The sequence below is a fragment of the Notechis scutatus genome, chromosome 2 (assembly GCF_049901735.1).
Source record: "Notechis scutatus isolate UNSWTSFEM ecotype Mainland chromosome 2, rNotScu1.2, whole genome shotgun sequence".
NCBI classification, from domain to species: Eukaryota; Metazoa; Chordata; class Lepidosauria; order Squamata; family Elapidae; genus Notechis; species Notechis scutatus.
The window spans coordinates 81913459-81932870 of record NC_142010.1 but is presented as its reverse complement, the minus strand read 5'-3'; the positions used below and the strand labels follow the sequence as shown (position 1 = coordinate 81932870).

Here is a 19412-nt window from a genome sequence, read left to right as displayed (position 1 = left end):
GTTCATCTGAACCGGAAGAATCCCACCCCTTCATATGCTTATTCCCATATATAGGTCTGCCAGAAGGGGACCAAAAAGACGGAACCTCCCCAAGTTCTCCATCCCATGATGTAGTTCATACATAAAATGATCGTATGTTCACTGTAACCGATACCCTTTAATTCACTTTTTCCCCCTCCAACCGTCTCTCACAATTGCTGCAATCCATTTTGTGCTAACAGCTGTCATTCTGGTATTTGTTTAGTTCTGCTGTGTCTGCCTTAAACAGGATTGTTTCTTTTACAATTTTCCATTACAAAGACAAAAGACTAATACAAAATAAGAAAAGTATAAAGGAATGAAATAAGTGATATACTGTAGAAAGTGTGGAAAAGAAGTACAAAGAAAAATAAAATGGAGAAAAAATAAGAATATACTAAAAAAAAATAATCAAAATATATAACGAAAGGACTTCCCCCTTCATCACAACAAGTAGAAACAATTTCAGTAACTGATCATCATCTTTGGGAATATAACAAAAGTTCTCTTGTTCCCCTTATCACATGTTTTATCTATAAACAAAGCCCTGTCCTAGTTAGCAAAAGTCCATTGACAGTTACCAGAAAGCATATTTTATAATATTTTAGCTTATATTTAACCTTATTCAAAATTTATATTCCTTCCCTTTACTTTAACACAGTAAACATTTTCTCTTAAAAATAAATCATTTTCTCTAAAAATACAAAAACAAAATATTTTTCTAGATATCTAAAGTCTTGTCATTTGGTCTTGGTCAGTAAAAATCCTTTAAAGATTATCAGAAACAACAACAACATATATATTTAAGTTTAAGTAAATAAAGCAATTTTACATTCCTTCCTTTTGATTTTAGCAATCCTTAAATAATGTCCCAGAGCTAGACTTCATTTTTCTGTTTGTCTCTTCTCAGAAAACTGTTCAAAACTTTAAGAAATCTCTTTTATCAATCCCAAATAAGAACATTATCCACATCGTTCCTCTGTTTTTTATTAGTATATCTCTTTTAATTATTAAGATATATGGCATTTTCATTTATATATCCAGTATAATATCATTCTTATAACTTGTTATTTTAAAATCCACATTCAGTCTCAGTTTTATCCAGTAAAACCTATTGTTGTTGTTAGTCGCAAAGTCCTGTCCGACCATCGCGACCACATGGACAAGCCTCTTTTAAATTCAATATTTTCATGATAACAAACAATCTTAAGATTAACTTCTAAATCCATTTTTCTCAAATATCTTTGAATTCTTCCAAAGTTAGAATATTTTGCTGCATTCTTATATTAGTGAGTTGAATTTAAGTGTGTTTCTCCTTTAATTATAATCCTTAGTTCTATCTTGTTCCCTCAAATGTCCAACCGTTCAAAATCCTATTTTACCATTTTTAAACCATTGCATTTTTCTAGGGAAGATTTTTTTATAACTAATTTTAAGATTATTTTAAATCCCTCAGGACCTTATCCATTTATAACTTTCAAAAGTCAAAATTCTAATTGTTTATTTCCTGTTTACTTTAAACTTCTTTTTCCAAGGATTGACAGAAAGTCATTCAGTGCAAGTTGTAAAACTTGTGGAGTCAAAGGTTTTTAATAATTGAAAAGCAGTTTAAAAGCTATTAAGAGATGAGGCTTAACTGAGCTTTTTGTCCATGTAGGCCACCCTTAATGCTTGATGAAACTCCTTCAATTCCTAGCCACTCCATTCATGATTTAACAGCAAAAACCTTGATTCCTGCAGTCTACTTGCAAGGAGCAGCTGCCTGGAGTGCATGTGAGCAATTTCACAATCTCTTCTTTTCTAGAGAGAATAAAAGTAGTCAGAATTAGTCATCTAGTCATCCTGCTCCTTTTCAAGGATGTACAGCTTGCTGTGGCCAACCTAGACAGGACTCCTGAAGAGAAATATATATTGGAAACTATGGCCTGGCCAGAACCATGGATCCACAATTCATGTTTTGATATGTTACTTTTTCCAGTGTCTACAGCCTCTTACTCCAACCAAAGAAGATTTAACAGGTTGAGCCACTAGAGCAGGGCTGTCAAACTTACGGCTAGCAGGCCGGATGCATCACGTGCTGATCACGCCCATGCCCAGTTTAGTGAAGGAGGAAAAAGTTGGATATGTCACATGATGACATGAGTTTGAAACCCCTGCGCTAGAGAATTGCTGCAGAAAGACTCCCAATTTGGCAAGTTTCCCAGTCCATCTTGATTTTCTCTGCTGTGGAAAAATAGGTTCCAGGATATTCATGACATCCACTCTTTTCACTGTAGAAAATAGAGGTGATTCTAAGGAAGGGAAAGAGAATAAGCAGTTGTTCTTGAATCATTCCAAAATATCAGTGCTGTTTTGTTGCCAGTCATGTGAATACTGTCTTGAATGTGTAGAGTGAATGTTATTTGCATTTTTATCTTCTGCTAAAAAAAAATATTTTTGAGGATCATTAGTTGACTGCATATCAAACCATTACCCTAGTGTAACCTGGCAGTTATGTAAGCCACTTACTTAAATAGGATTAACAGAGACTTAAAAGTCTAATCGTGTGTGAGCTGGGGCAGTTCGGAGGTAACATAGTGGTGCCAATTATGGCTGGTTTAGCTTTTGTTTGCAGTCACTTTCTATTTCAAGAATTGGCTCATGATTTAACATCCGTGCTGATACCATGAGGTCAAGAAAATAACAGAGTTTGGGATGGACATCTGCAGTAATGACATTTTAAAAAGTCTTTGACAGATGTTTGGATGCAAATTGGGACAGAATTCTAAAGATGTATTTCTCTTTAATGCATGGTTTGTGGAAAAATCTGGCCTAAACAGAATAAGGAATTGATACTTCCTTATTGAAACAAAAAATTAGAAAATATTTTCAAATCTACATAAACAATAAGAAAACAACATTTTTTCTTGCCAAAAACGGGGAGGGGCAGGGAGGAGACAGAGAGAAGCAGTAATTGCAAAATACAGTTACATGGAGACCAAGAAGTTAACATAGATTTTGTTCCGTTTTGATAATTTAAAATAATCATTTAGAGTAGTTGATTTATGTTGATTTATGCCTTTAATAGGTAGTGAGTCCAATAAATAAAAAGAACAAACATTGCTCATGAAATTGAGCGTTATTACATTTCTAATGAAAATGAAAAGTTCCTGTTTTAGCATTATTTTTAAATAGTAAAAAAATAATAATATTGTAGCCCTGTTGGCTGTTTTAACAAGATCCAGTCATTCAATTAGGAAATATGGAAGCTATCACGAAAAGTGTAAATTGCGCTGAAATATGTCCAAATTTCCTCTTTTAGTACTGTATCATTTTGGACTGAAAAATTGCATTCTTTGCCTGTCTCCCTAACTTGCTGTGTATAAATCAAATTGTTCCATTTTGGTGGTCTGACAAACCATTCTATCAAATTTGGTATTATATTTGCTATCCAGTTCGTAGCCTAAACAATTTTAACATCTCCGACCCACAATCTTTTGGGCACCAGGGACCGGTTCGGTGGAGAGAGTTTTATCAGGGACTGGAAGGGGCATAGTTTCACATGCTGCTTGCATCCCGGAGATGGGGATTCACTTGTGAAGGTTGGGACGCCTATCCTAGGGCATTCATCTAAACATCTCTTTAATATTTACTTCCTACATTGATCTTGTTTTAGTTATTTACATATATCTTTTCTAATTTTGTAGGCTAACATTACAGTTACAAAGGTTATTACATCTCTAAAACTTTATCTTTGGGTAGTTCCAGTAACAATCCAGCAACACACCTTAATCTTCCCAGCCAAAACATAGAATTGTAAGAGGTTTCTGCTGCATTCCCCTGTCTCTGCCTTTTGGATAACGATGTAAGCCACATATATCTGACCTATCACTGGAATTCTTTTAGTTCTTTGAATCCAGACTGTTGAATTTCTAAACCCTTTTAAGTATTTTAATGCACAAAGATTACCCAGCAATTCTTTATTCTCCCTTTTCTGATGCTTAAATATTGTAAAACATTACTGACCAATTTATTCAAATCATAAGTATGAATAGTTCTTCTAAAACCCTATTGTGCACTTTCAAGATTTTGGTATCTAGTGCCTAAATTAGGGGATAAAAAATGCTTCAAATCATTCACACAGGTACTGTATAAATATCTACAGTTACAATTTGTATGAAAGAAACGTTATTTCATTAATGACATTTTCTACGGTTCCTCTAAATTTGACTAGTGACCCATTTTTTAATTTTTCCTTTCAAAAGTAGATGTTCCTCCTTTTATTGAACTTCTATATTTATCACAGAATTACCTTTTAAATCAATTTATTTAACATTAATAATTATATTTTTTAATATTTTATTTTTCTTTATTTCTCCCTCCCCCATATGTTCATATGTACTTTAACCTATGTAATATATGTAGGGATTTTTTTTTACTGTATAACCACTATTTTTTTCTTTGATTATTACACTTTGCTAACAGTTCTTAATGAACACATAAAAGTGTTTATTCCTCCAAGAAATCAAGGGAATGTTGTAAATAATTTATTTTGGTGCTGATTGCATTATTTAATAATAGATGGGTAAAAGTGTTATCAAATGTAATTTATAAATGTAATGAAGGCATATCTGAGTTCAAAAGATAAACTTCACTAAAATGGTAAAAATATGAAAGTCAAGGGTATTATTAGAGGTTACTTCTTAAAAGTTATTCACAAACAATTTTTTAAAATATCTGAAATATAATAAGATTTCAACAAATCCAAGAGCATATGACTATGGTTAGGTCCTAGGCCACCAGCTTGGTTAACCGTTATTTTCCTACAAAATAGAATGTGTTCCAAATAATAATAAAAATAAAATACAAGCTCGCTGAAAAGAAATATAGGAGGACGGTAAGTCTATAGCAGGGGTGTCAAACTCAAGGCCTGCAGGCCAGATGCGACCCAAAGGGCCGCCCTGGAAACAATGAAAGACTGGCCTGTAGGGCCTCTGTCAGCAAAAATGGAGCTCAGGAGGATTGCAAGTTGCTCTCCTGAGCTCCATTTTCACTGGCAGAGGGTTGCAGGAGTCTGTCACAGCTGAAAATGGAGCTCAGGAGCCCATTTTCGCTGGCAGAGCACTCGGGCCAGCACAGGCACCCTGACACAAGTGACACTGACCTGGCCAAGCCCACTGTGGCCACACACAAACCCAGGTCAAACACAACCCTGATGCGGCCCTCAATGAAATTGAATTTGACACCCCTGGTCTACAGCAAGGAACTATAGGCTGAATATAGTCACTCAACACTCTTTTGGTACCCTTTTAGTAGATGGAAGAGAGGTGCGATGACTCAATGGTTAAAAATGCTGAGCTTATCAGCTGAAAAGTTGAGGTTAAGTTTGAGACCAAGGAACCATATGACAGGTTGAATTCCCATTACTTGCCTTAGCTCCTGCCCACCTAGCAGTTTGAAAGCATGCAAATGCAAGTAGATAAATAAGTACCACTTTGGTGGGAAAGTAAGAGCATTCCGTGTGCCTCAGTGTATAGTCATGCTGGCCACATGATCACAGAAGTGTATTTGGATGACACTGGCTCCCTTGGCTAAGAAATGGAGATGAGCATCGCCCCCTAGAATCAAACACAATTTGACAGGAGAAACCTTTACCTTTAGTGAATGGAACTGTTCAGTTTAGTTTGCAATATTTACTCATTTGATCCTTAAAATTGGCCAAACCGTATTAAAATAGGGGAAAATAGTTTCATTTCACCCTTGGGTGTTCTAATAATGTAATAAGGCATTGACTGTGTTTTGCAATTCCCAGGGAAAAGATAATGCAGTTTCACATTTGAAAAGATAGTTCTTGTGTGTAGTATTCCACATAACAATGGTTGCTAATAATAATAAGAATTATGATTTGAAATATAGTTAGTTTAAGTAAATCAGAAGCAGGTAACCACTTAAAAGAAAGATTGATCAGTTGGTTGAGTAAAAAATTACAGGGGTAGCAAAAGAGATGTTACTGAACAGTAATTTAATAGTATTCTAAACCTCATAACAAAGGAACCTGGATAAATTTAAGTAGTCATGAAGTAGGATTCTTTTAGTACAACAGGATTTAGAACTAGAAGCAAATTGAAAATGTTCACAAAGCAGAAGTAATAATAATCCCCGTAAAAGTTTTATAATAGGCACAAACGTAAGCAGCAAAGCAGCTAAGCTTGTGTTAAAAGCAATTTATTCAGGCCAGTTTAGGTGCACTTAGAATAATGTATACAATTGTAATTGCCCCAGGTCAATAGGATATTGTAGCACTTGGGAGGAATCTGAGATGCGCAACCAATCCAATGATTTATTTATGTACTTACTTGCTTATTTATTTAAAGGTATTTAACAGTATGTTTTTAGAGTTCAGCTTTCTCAAAGTATCTTCCAACACACTTTATTAGAATGCATGTTTAAAACATTACATTAGTATAATTATAGTTCATCTTTCTATTAAACAGGATTTAGTAAGAATGGTAAAATCAAGTAATTAGAACCAATCATAGTTACTGGTTAGAAAGTGACCCCAAAGAATTTTCATTCATTTAAAGCTACTTGTAATTAAATAAACTTGATACTCCATGGGCTCATCTTACATATTTATTAATTGAATTTAATTAGTTTAATTTATATGTCAAATTTAGAGGCTGCTGACCTCACATAGCAACTATATTTCAGTGGAACATAGTTTTATAAATGAAGCCACAGCCCATGTTGTCTCCTCATGCCAGTGCAGAGGTGAAACTCGTGTTGTGTAAACAATGGTTAATACGGTTAGGACTTTCAGTGGAAAATTGACTAACAGAGAACATGGTGATAGAGTTTATATGCTTATTCTAGATATGGAGAAAACAATTATTTTCCCTTCCTCTCCCCCCCCCCCCAATAATATTGAGAATAGGATTCAGCCAATGAAATTGATAAGTAAAATCTCACTTCTCAAATGGTAAAAGATTCAGAGCAGTTAAATGAAAATGCTATTCAGCACAGTTGGTTTACTGCTACTGGTACCTTCATCATCTGATCCCATATGTGTTTGAGTGAAACTCCCTGAATATAGAAATTGGCTGGTACATTCTGTAGGTTGCAGTTTCAGCACACCCGAAGGCTGTCATATTTGAGAAGGTGCATGTAAAGCAGGGGTCCGCAACCTTTTTGGTTCAATGGACCAGCAGCTTTGGCGGCAGGGGGAGAATGCTTTCGCATGCACAACCTAAATCCTGCACATGTGCAAATGAAACTTTGCATGTTCACCTGCTACTTCAACAGCCTGGCTCCCAATAGGACACAGCTGGTAGCAGGCCGCAGCCCTGCAGTTGGGGACTCCTAATGTAAATAATTCAGTATCTTAAGATGTAATGATATAATTTCAGAAGCTGGCATGAATGAATGAGCAAAATATATACGGTATGCTGAAGATCCAATGATGACTATTAGTCCTCATATCTATGTGAAATGACCACTTCAGGCACGGAATGCATATGACAGCTAGATAAGATGTCAGAGTATAAGGTCTGAGAAGTTTATATTCATTTTGAATATCTCCAAAAGTTTGGGTCAGTTACTTTTTAGAAAATGCATGCTGAGCAATAGGGATCTTTAGATTCTCTAGTAGGGCTTCTCCTTTCAGTCCATGGCAACTATGATAAGATTCATATCCCTTCTTGGTGACAAAATGGCCCACCGTTTTATTCTTTTGAAAATGTTGGAATAAAATGAATTGAGTGATCATCAAAATCCCAGATTTAAAAAGTTTTTCCTGAACAACATATCATTGTTTGTTCATTTTTGTCAGCATCAGTGTTTTTTGGCACTTGTGTTACAGAGTGATATTTCAAGGGGGAAATGTGGTTCTTTGCAAATACCATGGCAAGCTTCACCCCTTGAATGAGCCAGGAACTGTCAGAACTGGCATCAGAATTTGCTTCTCAGATGAAACTTTTTCTCTGGGGATATTTTGCTATGTGTGACACTGTTTATTTTATTTATATAATTTAAAAGTTTTGAATAGATGCCCATCTTGTATCAAACTCCTGGTGGTTCCCAATGAACAATATAAATAATAAAACAATATAGTACATAAATCTATTAAAAACAGAAACATCTAAAAATCTGATACCAAAGTTAAATTTCCAATATTGCTTGCTTCCCAGACTTTAAAGTTTATTTGCTAAATGGGATAGCTGGGAGGAAAGCTATCTTCTTGTCTTTTTGGACAAAAACCCCTACTCCCCCGCAGCTGTCCCTGGCCAGCTTGCAATCCAGCAAACATGGCATGTGTTTAAGTCACACTGAGATCAGTGAGAGTTTAATTTGGAATAAATATTGAGTTTGATTTAAGCAAATTATTTTCAAAACTTGAAATGTTGAAATATGAATTTGCAGAATTGATTGCATAAGTTGGTGGGAAATAGATTCCCAAGAACAAACGTGAGCACTTTTTATTATTATATTATAATAAACCATGTAGTAAGTGGGCAGGAGGGAACATTTTCCTCTTCTTTTACTAAGCCTGAATTCTGTTGGGGCATTTACTGGGATTAGCTCTTCCAGAGCCAAACTTCAGCAGTTTATTTGTATATTCTGGTACAGGGTGTACCAGAAGTCAGTGGCCATAGGCCATTCACTTTAACTTGTATTAATATGTTATTTTCCAAACTAAACTTTATTGTAGTTAGGAATGTTTTAAAGTTATATATCAAAAGAGAAAGAGGAAGTATTTAAGAAAAAATGGCAAACAACTTGAATATTTAATGTAACATATAATAAATTGTCTGTGGGACTTGAGCTTGTCTATGGATTCTGACTTAAGGTATATTCTATATAGCTGTGAAAAGAGGGTGCAGGTTTTTGGTTTTTTTAGTAAGAACAAATTTTGGCTTCCTATCTTCCCATTTAGCATTGGGAGGGAAGGGCTTTTCTGCATCAAATCTTGCAGTATGGAGTACACATATATGTTCAGTATTCCATATCCACTTTCAAAATTACTTTGCCACTTGTCTTTCTTCCCCATTAAAATATGGTGCTGGCTGACAAATCCATATTCTATGACTCAATTCCTTTTGGGTTGAACTGATCTGAGGTGAAGAGGAGGAAGATATTAGAGAGAAAAATTCGCTATAAATAATGGCCATTGGGGTATTAGTTATCTGCTGGATTGATTGATTGATTATCCTTCCCTTCCTGGGTGGGAAAGGAAAGGAAGCTTGGAAACCCATTAGACACTGCCCAGAAACCATCCTGCATTGAATCTATAAGGACAGATCTCCACCCTGCTTTCCTCACTGAGGCACAGTGAAGTTCAGCCATGAGGCTGCACAAATTACATTGACATACTTTTCTGCTAAGTCAAGGGCATGGTACTGAGGTTGTGATGAAGTGCTCATAATTCATGAAGTAGGCAGTGGATGTGCTAAAATGTTTTATGTACTGAAGGTAAAACATTTTTTAAAAAAACACCTAGTTTGAAAACACTGGCAGTGATTTTGAAATGTCATCCTATTCTGCTGGAAAACTATACATACGCATGGGTTTTTCCTAGTTTTTATGTATCTTGCTCAAAATCCAGGTGTCAAAGCAGATCTGACTACTTCTGGGGCAGTGTGTACTAGATTGAATATTTTATAACTTCAGATACATCTCTGGGGGGATTTTTCAATAATCTGCATATAACAGTAACTTCCTGGAAAAATAATATTGAGCTTTACCAACTTTTGCAGAAATGGAGAAGGCTTTGAAAATATCTTTTAAAAAGTAAATGCATCAGGATGTTATGTTTTGTTTTGCTTTGTTTTGTTTTGAAGAACTTTTACAGTTTAGGTAGAGGAAGCAGCATTCTGTGGTTTATCATCTGCTTCTGGAAACCTTCAATGCAAATTATTTTCAGAGTTACAGTTATTTAGCCTTCTGTATTTCAGCTAAGGCTAAAGCAGCTTGTATTCATTTATCATTCATAATACACACATACACACACACACACCCAAAATGTTCTTTTTTCCTCCTCTTCCAAAGTGGGGGTTTGTTTATACATGAGATTTTCTGAGTAATATCTTTATAAGCTCCAGGGAAAAGAAAGTGTCTAGTGTCTAATATTATGAGAAGATTGATGTAGGCAGATTTTTGTCACATTTGTTTGACTTCTGCATCAAAAGGGAAGGAGGTACTACCAGCAAATTATGTTAGCAAGGTTGAAAGGAAATAGAAGAATCACATTTAATGGGGATAGAATTGAGAGGATGATGACTTTTAGCTGCTAATGGTGTCAGCAGAAAGTATTTTAAGCTTCAAAGAACCTGTGGTGTGATATATATACATTATTTGAACTGGTGGCACAAGGATTGTATAATAAAAGTAGAAACCAATTGGCAAAATCAACCTGGCTTGAGTGTAGTAATCCATGCCCTTAAGCATCAAGGCAGAGATAAGGCAAAAGGAAGCATCTGGAAAGTAAAGAGACAGAGAACATGGTATTAGAAGTTTCTCAATTTGTTATTATGCCATTGTGATCTTTCTAGTGCCACTGAATGTAAACTTATAGGAGTAGAATCATTTGGGGGGTGGGGTGGGGATCAAATAATCTGTTGAGCTACAGCATCCTTTCCCTTCCACCCCAACTAGAGAGCTATCATTACAGACTTGATAGAAGAATTGTAGAAGGACTAGTTATCTCAGTTAAAAATTAGATGTATTGCCTAAGATCCTTGCACTTAAACTAGATTTGATAGTTTTTCTCCTTCAAATAAATAAATGTTACAGGGAATAGGAAAGCTAGTTCAGATAAAAGAAAACCAAGGTAAGAGGACTATGAGAATTATAGAGAGCTAAAAAACAAAATAAGCCACAATGTGAAGAAGGAGGGAATTATTATCTCACTTTATCACACCAAGATATAAAGATTGCTAATACTGGTGAAGGGTAAGCCCATTATGGAACATAAACCAGAACAAATGAAGCTGTCTTTGAGTACCAGCTCCTGGGGGAAAAACAAAACAGAGGCAGAGTTACAGCAATGCCCTCATGCGTTGTTTGTTGTTGACTTCACAGAAGTATCTGTGTCTGATCACTGCTTGACAAGACCGCTGGATTAGATGTTTCCTTTACTAATACAGTAAAGACGTTCTTAAAGAGAGCAAAGCAAAATAAGGGTTTTGGAAATGTTATTTCAAGTCTGATTTGGGAAGCCACTCAGAAATGATGACTCAAGCCAATAAAAAGTGGGTGTTTTATAGAAGAACAATGTTGTGGCATCAAGTATCCTGTTCAAATGTATGGAAAGTCCCTTATGTCCCAGAGGAAAAAAGTGTGATTGCATGTTGCGGGGTGGGAGCAGATATTTAGATTTTGAGTTGTTCTGTTTTGAGTGACCGGGGAGGATTTTGCTTTCATATCTGCACAGTTGTTTTGTGTATCTTATCCCTCTTCTAGCCCTTAGGACAATGGCAAGGATAAGAAGGTGATGCAGTGACATCACCATACACTTTAAGCTTTGCAGTAATTTTTGTACAGCCAAAATTTTAAAGATGCTGTTTAAAAGCAGTTTATTTGCTGCCTAATGCCAGTGGCTAATCTAGTGTTCCAGAGGGTTTTATAATCCTTGGGTGTTACCCAGGTTTGCAAAATAATTTATATATTAAAATAGCTTCAAAATCAGTAATCACACAAGCTAGTTTAAAGAGTCATGGTTTAAAGAGCCGCGGTGGCGCAGTGTTAGAACGTAGTATTGCAGGCTAATTCTGCCGACTGCCAGCAATTCAATTCTCAGAGGCTCGAAGTTGGCTCAGCCTTCCATCTTTCCAAGGTTGGTAAAATGAGGATTGTTGGGGGCAATATGCTGACTCTGTAAAGCGCTGTATCAGCGTTCCAAGTAATGCACCCAAAGAAAGCAGAATTCTGAGGCAGGTAGATTCCTCAAGGAACAATTTGTTGGATACTTCATATTGGCACAACTGGTGAAAACTGACTTCAAAGGTTCATGTGGTTTTCACCTAATTAAAAAGTAAAAGTTCCCCCTTCCCCCAAGCCCTCAGACACATTGCCTAATCGAGGTGCTGGCCTGTTGCTTGGTTACTTCACTCCTCCCCAGCCACATGTTGGAATGTCCTTGGTTCCCACAGAAAAATTTCGTTGTACAAGATGCAATGACAATAAAATAAACTAAAACTTATTGTTTTGATTACGAATACCTGGCTAGCTATTTCCCCACTCTCTGTCCCTTCTTCTTTTTTGTGGCAATCCTGAAGCCTCAAAGATGGCCTCACTCCAGGCTCCTTTCAGGGTTGACACACTGCTTAGAGAGGGCTGTACAGCACTGTGAAGTGGTATATAAGTCTAAGTGCTATTGCTATTAAGATGCTATTAGGTTACCTGCCTCTATGGAATTCTGCTGAATTAGCCTTAGGATTAAACAGTCTTCTTTTCTTTTCTTTTCCCTTTCCCTTTCCTTTCCTTTTCTTTTTAAAAAAAGGTAAGCTATTGGGGTATAATTACAAATATCAGATGACATTTCATTAGTTGTATTACTTTTAACAATATAACTATTGTAGAGGCACCAATAGGATTTTCTGGTTTAGAAGCTTATAGGCTACTCCATAATTTGAGGTTATCTTGCAATTATTTCAGGTTAAGTGCTGGCTGTACTTTTTGATACAGTAAAAAATATTTTGTATGAAGTTACAGTGATGTATAATTAAATTACAATTGAATGAAGGACTGTTTTTTGTTATCTGTTCTTTGAATAATAGCTGCTGAGCATCAGGCAAGTTTTGTACTGAGTGTGGAAAAAAGTCATAGGTCATCTAATTTGCACACAATACCTGTGTTTATTGTAATAAGTGAGGTCTCATTTGATATTATCTACCAATTGAATCACTTAAACAGAGACAATTTTTTAAATAGGGGCATAGGTGAAATAAGTGCAACTTTAAATGACCTTTCTTCTCATTCGTACAAGAAAGGTCATTTAAAGTTTTTCTTAAGGTACTTGAATATTAAACTCTGTTGTATTTAGGATATTATAACCTTTAATTCTGGTCTCAGAAAACATTTCCTGCTTGTCAAAACAGTCACTGACGCTAGTTTTAAGGCAGACTCTTAATTTTATGTGGTAATTCTTGATAGTTTATCAGAGATGCAGAGAATCAGTAATGAACATCATTTTTATGTTCAGTGTAATTTGCCTTTTACAATGTGATGTGCTAAATACTTTCTTCGTTCTAGTATATCAGGGTTGTACTGTAGGAAGGATAACTTTGAAAACATCTGTAAAAGGTCCTTTCATCATCTTCCTCAGTTGATATTCTTGCATATATTTTGAATCTCGCCCCCAGGATTTATTATATGCCTAAATTTCTCCACTCTGAAATGGTTGCTTTACATATTTTTTCCCAAATTTAGTTCTATTGTACTTTACTAATTTATTTGATTCTTTTTGTTAGTACTTATTGTTTTTGTTTTTTATTTTTTGTTTTAAATATGATTTTACATTGTGTAAGCCGCCTTGAGTCGCTGTGGGCGAACAGGCGGCAATATGAATCAAATAAATATTGGATAATAGAACTCAACACTTACTTTACTTAGTGTTTCTTTTCGCCAAATATGCATATTTACAATTTGTATGTGTATTGATAATGTTAATATATTTCCTACATGTTTCTAACATGCTTATTTCATTTCTAAGCTGTCTTTTACAACAAAGCTTGTTTTCTTCCGCAGGATAATCCCTCTATTAGAACATTCTTCATCACAGACCTTTCCAACGAACCTGTCCAGCTCTGAAAATTCAGATGCTTCCAGAACATATTCCCAGAGAGTATGTCGCTATGATCTGGATGAAATTGATGCTTGCTGGTTAGAACTTTTCAACATGGAGCTCAAAGAAATGGGTAGGTGTTTGTGAACAAATATGTGTATGTTTTAATTTCTGATTTAATTTTTTTTTCTCTTTTTATCCAAGCCAAACTTTTTATCACATTGTTGTTGTTTTGGCAAATGGTACATAACTAAGGTTATATATAGGATAAACCTTAATGAACTAATAGTTGAAAGTTGGGCAGCATACAAGTTTAATTCTCCATCATCACCCAAGAACTAGTATGAGGCAGGGGTCTAGCCCACAGGGTGCTTAGATTTAGCCCATGGGGGCCACCCTGGAAACAGCAAAGGACCGCCCCACGGTGCCTTTGCCAGCGAAAACGGAGCTCAGGGGGACCTCATGTGGCTCTCCCAGGCTCTATTTTCGGCTGCAATGAACTCCTGCAGCCCTCTGCTTGAGAAAATGGAGCTCTGTGTTCATTAGCAGAGGGCTGCAGGAAACCATCATGGCCGAAAATAGAGCCCAGGAACCTGTTTTCGCTGGCAGAGCACTCGAGCCACCACAGGCGCCCCCGACACAAGTGACGCTAGCCACGCTGACCTGGCCCCTGAGGTCAAATACAACCCTTCATTGAAATTGAGTTTGACACCCCCTAGTATGAGGGTATATCTGAGAGGATGAAGGATGAATAAATAGGCGTTGGAGGGGGGTGTACTGGGCACTCTCCTTAGCAGCTTTCTTTTTCACAAAATGGTTCTTATATGAAACATAACCAATAACAAAGCATCAATTTATTTGCATGTAACCTTCCATAGCATTTACAAGATAGATATTGTGACAGAATATCTAACAGACCCTGGAAATGCAGAGAAGCTAGCAGAACTGTTAAAAGAAGAAGCAGGGCAGTTCCAGAATGATTTCTTAGTTGGGGAGGGGGAGGACATGAGATACACATAAGAAAGCCTTCGAATAACTATGCGTTAATCACATTAGGTATAAACTGAGCAGGAAAATGACTTTCACAGGCTGTCAAGGTTTTTTTACCATTATCGTACTAGCAATAAAGATTATTAACTAGAAATCCAAATGATTCTTGTTCCCTGAGTTTGCAGCCAATGCAGGGCTTGATGCTCTTGGAATGTGCTCCCTATTTATTATCCAAGCTTCTTTGGGTTGAGTTTCTTTCTGAAGAGGTGGACACTGAGCTTCTGCCATACCTCGTTTTCATTTTTTAAGAATGGGACAGGGCAAGGGAGTCACACTATTAGCTAGAGTTTTCCACAGCAAAAGTGCAGATTATGTTAACTATCTACAACCATCTACAGTTGCACCCCTGAAGAGAGTGCAGAGCAGTATCTGAGAACAGGTGAGAAAGGTGAGGGAAAAATACTGGATTTAGACTGGAGGGGGTATCAGAAGAACTGCTCTCTTACATGGACAAAGGGCAGTTAGCCACACAAAGTGGCTCCATTCTGGTATGCAGTCAAGCTTCTTATCTAATCATGTCTTGGATGTCTGGGTAGCTTCTGACAAGTTTAATCAGGAACCTGACAAAGGGCATTTTGAGAAAGGTAGACAGTTCTGGAGGGCAGTACTTTACTAAGAAAGTGTAAAAAATATGTCATGTGGGACAGAGAGATTGACTGGCACAAAGAGTGGTGTCTTTGGGCATACTGACATTATTGGAAATATTGCTTTAAATCATATTTTTCACATTTTCCATTCTGTGGTGAAATTAAACTGTATTATATTGTTTTGAAGTTTTGTATAACTGCTCTCTCTAAATAACTCTGGGTAACTCACAACAATAAAAATTTAAAAGCCATAAAAGCATATTAAAAGACTATCAATCCTGCCCCTCCATCAACCTTCCAGGTGTCCCAACAACTCTCCATAGGGTCTGGGTAAAGAGACAGGTTTTAATGGCCTTCCTGAAAGTTGAGAGTTTGGGGGCGCTGCCAGATTGTTGGGGAAACAGTGTCTTTCATAAGGTGGGCCCCTGAAAAAGCAGACTTCCTAAGTCTGCAAGATGACAATACTATGTGGAAGTAAATCAGAGCATATTCATCCTGTCCATTCTAGTGAAGCAGGCAGATACCCTCAGGAAATAAGTGGTCCCACACTATCACATTCTGTTATTATGTTATTAATATCATGTAGTATTCATGTCTACCTGGGATTTTTCCAGGAAACGGTATAAACAAAGTGGAGGTTGAACTAAATTGAATAAAAGTAGATGTAGAGTAGAATAGTACTCTAAAAAAGTAAAATAATATCCATTGAGTTGCGAGGAATATTAAAGGCATTAGATAGGGTCAGGTTAAGGTAACAAAATTCCAATCCAGGTAGGATTGTAAGGTCTAGGCAGATGAGGTTGAGTGAAGAACGTGAAAGCTGTAGGAGGAAGAGAAATCCTGTGACTTTAATTGTAAACTTAAACTCATGTCTCTGCAAATTTTTTTTCTGCTTGAGAAGCATAACATTGAATTGAATTATGTTCTTTTTGGTTTTGGGCAAGACTACAGTAGCAAGGTCAGCACAATGCCAAAAATACAAATTTCCATAAATGTCACCAAGGCAACATCACAGATCAGGACACAGTTGATTATTATATTATTATTATTATTATTATTATTATTAGTATTATTATTATTATTATTATTATTATTATTATTATTATTATTATTATTGTTGTTGTTGTTGTTGTTGTTGTTGTTGTTGTTGTTGTTGTTGTTGTTTTGTTATTGTTATAGTTGTTATTGTTATTGTTGTTGTTGTTATTCACAGCAAATGAGATAACTATGCTGGGTTTTGTATCACAAATCATTAATCGAACAGTTCCCAAGCGTTTAGGACTGTATGATGTATCAGCGGATTATGCGAGCAGATCCCAGTAAGGTGGCCTTCTGCAGCTGACCAATGGTGATTTTGTCAGTGCCTATAGTTTTTAAGTGCTTGCCTAGGTCTTTAGGCACAGCATCCAGTGTGCCGAGTACCACTGGAACCACCTGCACTGGTTTATGCCAGAGTCTCTGCAGTTCGATTTTCAAGTCCTGATATGTGTTGGTTTTTTTCAAGTTGTTTCTCGTCGATTCTGCTGTCACCAGGCAATGTCGACAATCCACACTTTTTTCTTCTCCACAATCGTGATATCCGGGGTATTGTGTTCCAAAACTTTGTCAGTCTGTCTTCGGAAATCCCACAGTAGTTTTGCACACTCATTTTCGACCACTTTTTCAGGCTTATGATCCCACCAGTTCTTTGCTACAGGCAGATGATAGTTGTGACACAAGTTCCAGTGGACTATCTGAGCGATTGTGTTGTGATGTTGTTTGTAGTCAGTCTGAGCGATTGTCTTGCAACAGCTCAGTATGTGATCGATGGTTTTGTCCTCATTATTATTACTATTATTATTATTACTATTATTATAATATTATTATTATTAAATAGACACTTCAATACCATGCAAATTGGAAATCTAATTCTGCCTTCAGAAACCCTTTTCCATTTAGCCTCTTTTTGCACTGAGAAACAAAAGTTGTTGAGTTCACCTCTGAGCTGTTCTGTCTGTATTTGCACATACATCTCTGAAGTGGAACGGTGCTCTAAGCTGCCAATTCTTGCAAAACTGCCTCGGCCATTTACCAAATATATCAAACAAAATCTGCAGGGAATCATACCACAGCACAGTTTCAGAGCTGTTTCTTATTTTCATGGCTAGTCCTATCACCCTCACTAAGCCAATCCCACAGTCATACTCTTTTTAAAAAAGTGGCTTGAGGAAGTTGCCATTATGCACACATCACACTTTTATCATTTATAAAGCCTGATAAAACCTGTTTATGTATTTTTTATGTTTTTACTTACTGCACTGCGATTCTATGTACATTTAGAACTGAGTAAATTCTAGTGAAGACAGTAAGGATTGCTTTCAAGAACATTCATATACAGATAGTTCTTGGCTTAGAACAGCAATTTGGATTCAAATTTCTGTCACTAAGTGATGCAGTTGTTGGATGAAACATCATGTGACAATATCACTTAATGACAATAGTTCCAATAGTCCCAGTTGCAGTCATTAGGCAGGACATTGCAAGTCAGTATAAAGAATTGCCAGTTGAACATTTGAACTTGTTTGAAGGTTTTATTGTAGGTGCTGCATGCAAAAAAATTCACAAGTAATCTGGATCAAGTACTGAATTGTACTCCCATATAGTCAGTGTGAGCTTTTTTGCTATAATCAAATGCTGGGCTATAAATCTTCATTTATTTATTTATTTATTTATTTATTTATTTGATTTGTATTATTATTAAAAAATTTTTCTTTTTTTTTTCAAAAATTTTTTTTTTGTTTTTTTTTTTTTTATTTTTTTAATTTAATTTTTTTTTTAAAAAATTCAATTTCTTTTCAATTTTATTTCCCCCCCAAAAATTTTTTTTCTTTTTAAAATTTTTTTTTTTTTTTTTTTTTTTTTTTTTTTTTTTTTTTTTTTTTTTTTTTTTTATTTTTTTTTATTAATTTTACTTCAAACAAAAAACCCTTTCCGAAGAATTTGGATTTCTTCTAATCTTCATGTAATCCAATTTGTGCATCATTATAAACAATATGTTTGGAATGGCTTGAAAAGAAAATCCTTTGTTTGACAGCTCTATCAGTTATACATTATATCAGAATCTACCCATAGTCAGGAAGAGTCACCAATATATTTAGTGCTCAAGGAAGAACAGTATTGACAATGGGTACATAATAGGAGGTGAACCTGTTTATAGACTATTTTAAGTTACTTTTAAGTTTAAATGTTAACAGAGTGATTGTTTCACCTAGTTGCCTCAGAGAAATAAAGGAGAAAGACAAAAGAATTTTTGAACAAGAAAAGGGGTAGCTGGTTACAGAAAAATACACCCTTTGCAGATTTCCTAGATTTAATGGGATCTCACTTTAAGTGTGAAGAAGAAAAAGAACGCACATCAGAAAAAAAAATTTATACTGATATAAATAACCCTTTTCCTACTTATACTGTAATAAAGCCTCTTTTTTGTTAAAAAGCCTGCTGGTCAACATTTGGTAAAGTACTGGTTTTCCCAACAGTCTTACTATCCAGATCTAATACAAGATATATGAACTAATTAAGCTCTTCCAAGTTCTGGTCCATTTTAAGACTCAGGCTGAGTTTTAATTTAACATTTTGCAAGTCCCAATGGCCAAGACCTAATAAATCACATGATGACTTCATATGTTATGTGAACTAGATCAAAAAGTCTTAGGCTGCAGTCCAAATTCACTCCGACTTACTGACTTACTTTTTTGTAGGAAAAGGATTCTGCAGGATTGCTTTGCTAAGTAGTTATTGGTGATGCCATTAGTCACCAGAGAAGAAATCTTTTAAAAATAGTTCCAGGGGGGATGCTCACAAGAAGCCATTGAACATAGATTAATTAATGGTGTCAGTGTGCTGTTGCTTCTTTCCTGTATAATCTAGTTTTGTAGCAAGAAAGTAATAAACATCCAACAAGAAAACTCAAGGGAGGCCAAAGCTTGAAAATACAAATAGTGGTTTGCCCTAGAATCCAG

At 35.8% G+C, this 19412-nt stretch overlaps 1 protein-coding gene across 2 annotated transcripts in view; it reads left to right on the top strand.

Moving 5' to 3' along the window:
- The window catches only part of JADE2 (jade family PHD finger 2), a 222717-nt gene that overhangs the window by 131844 nt on the left and 71461 nt on the right, over nt 1-19412 (top strand). For both annotated transcript variants that reach the window (XM_026687218.2, XM_026687209.2), the window contains exon 5: nt 13741-13910. In XM_026687218.2, coding sequence (XP_026543003.1) covers nt 13741-13910 — 170 coding nt within the window. The remainder of the gene's footprint in view (nt 1-13740; nt 13911-19412) is intronic.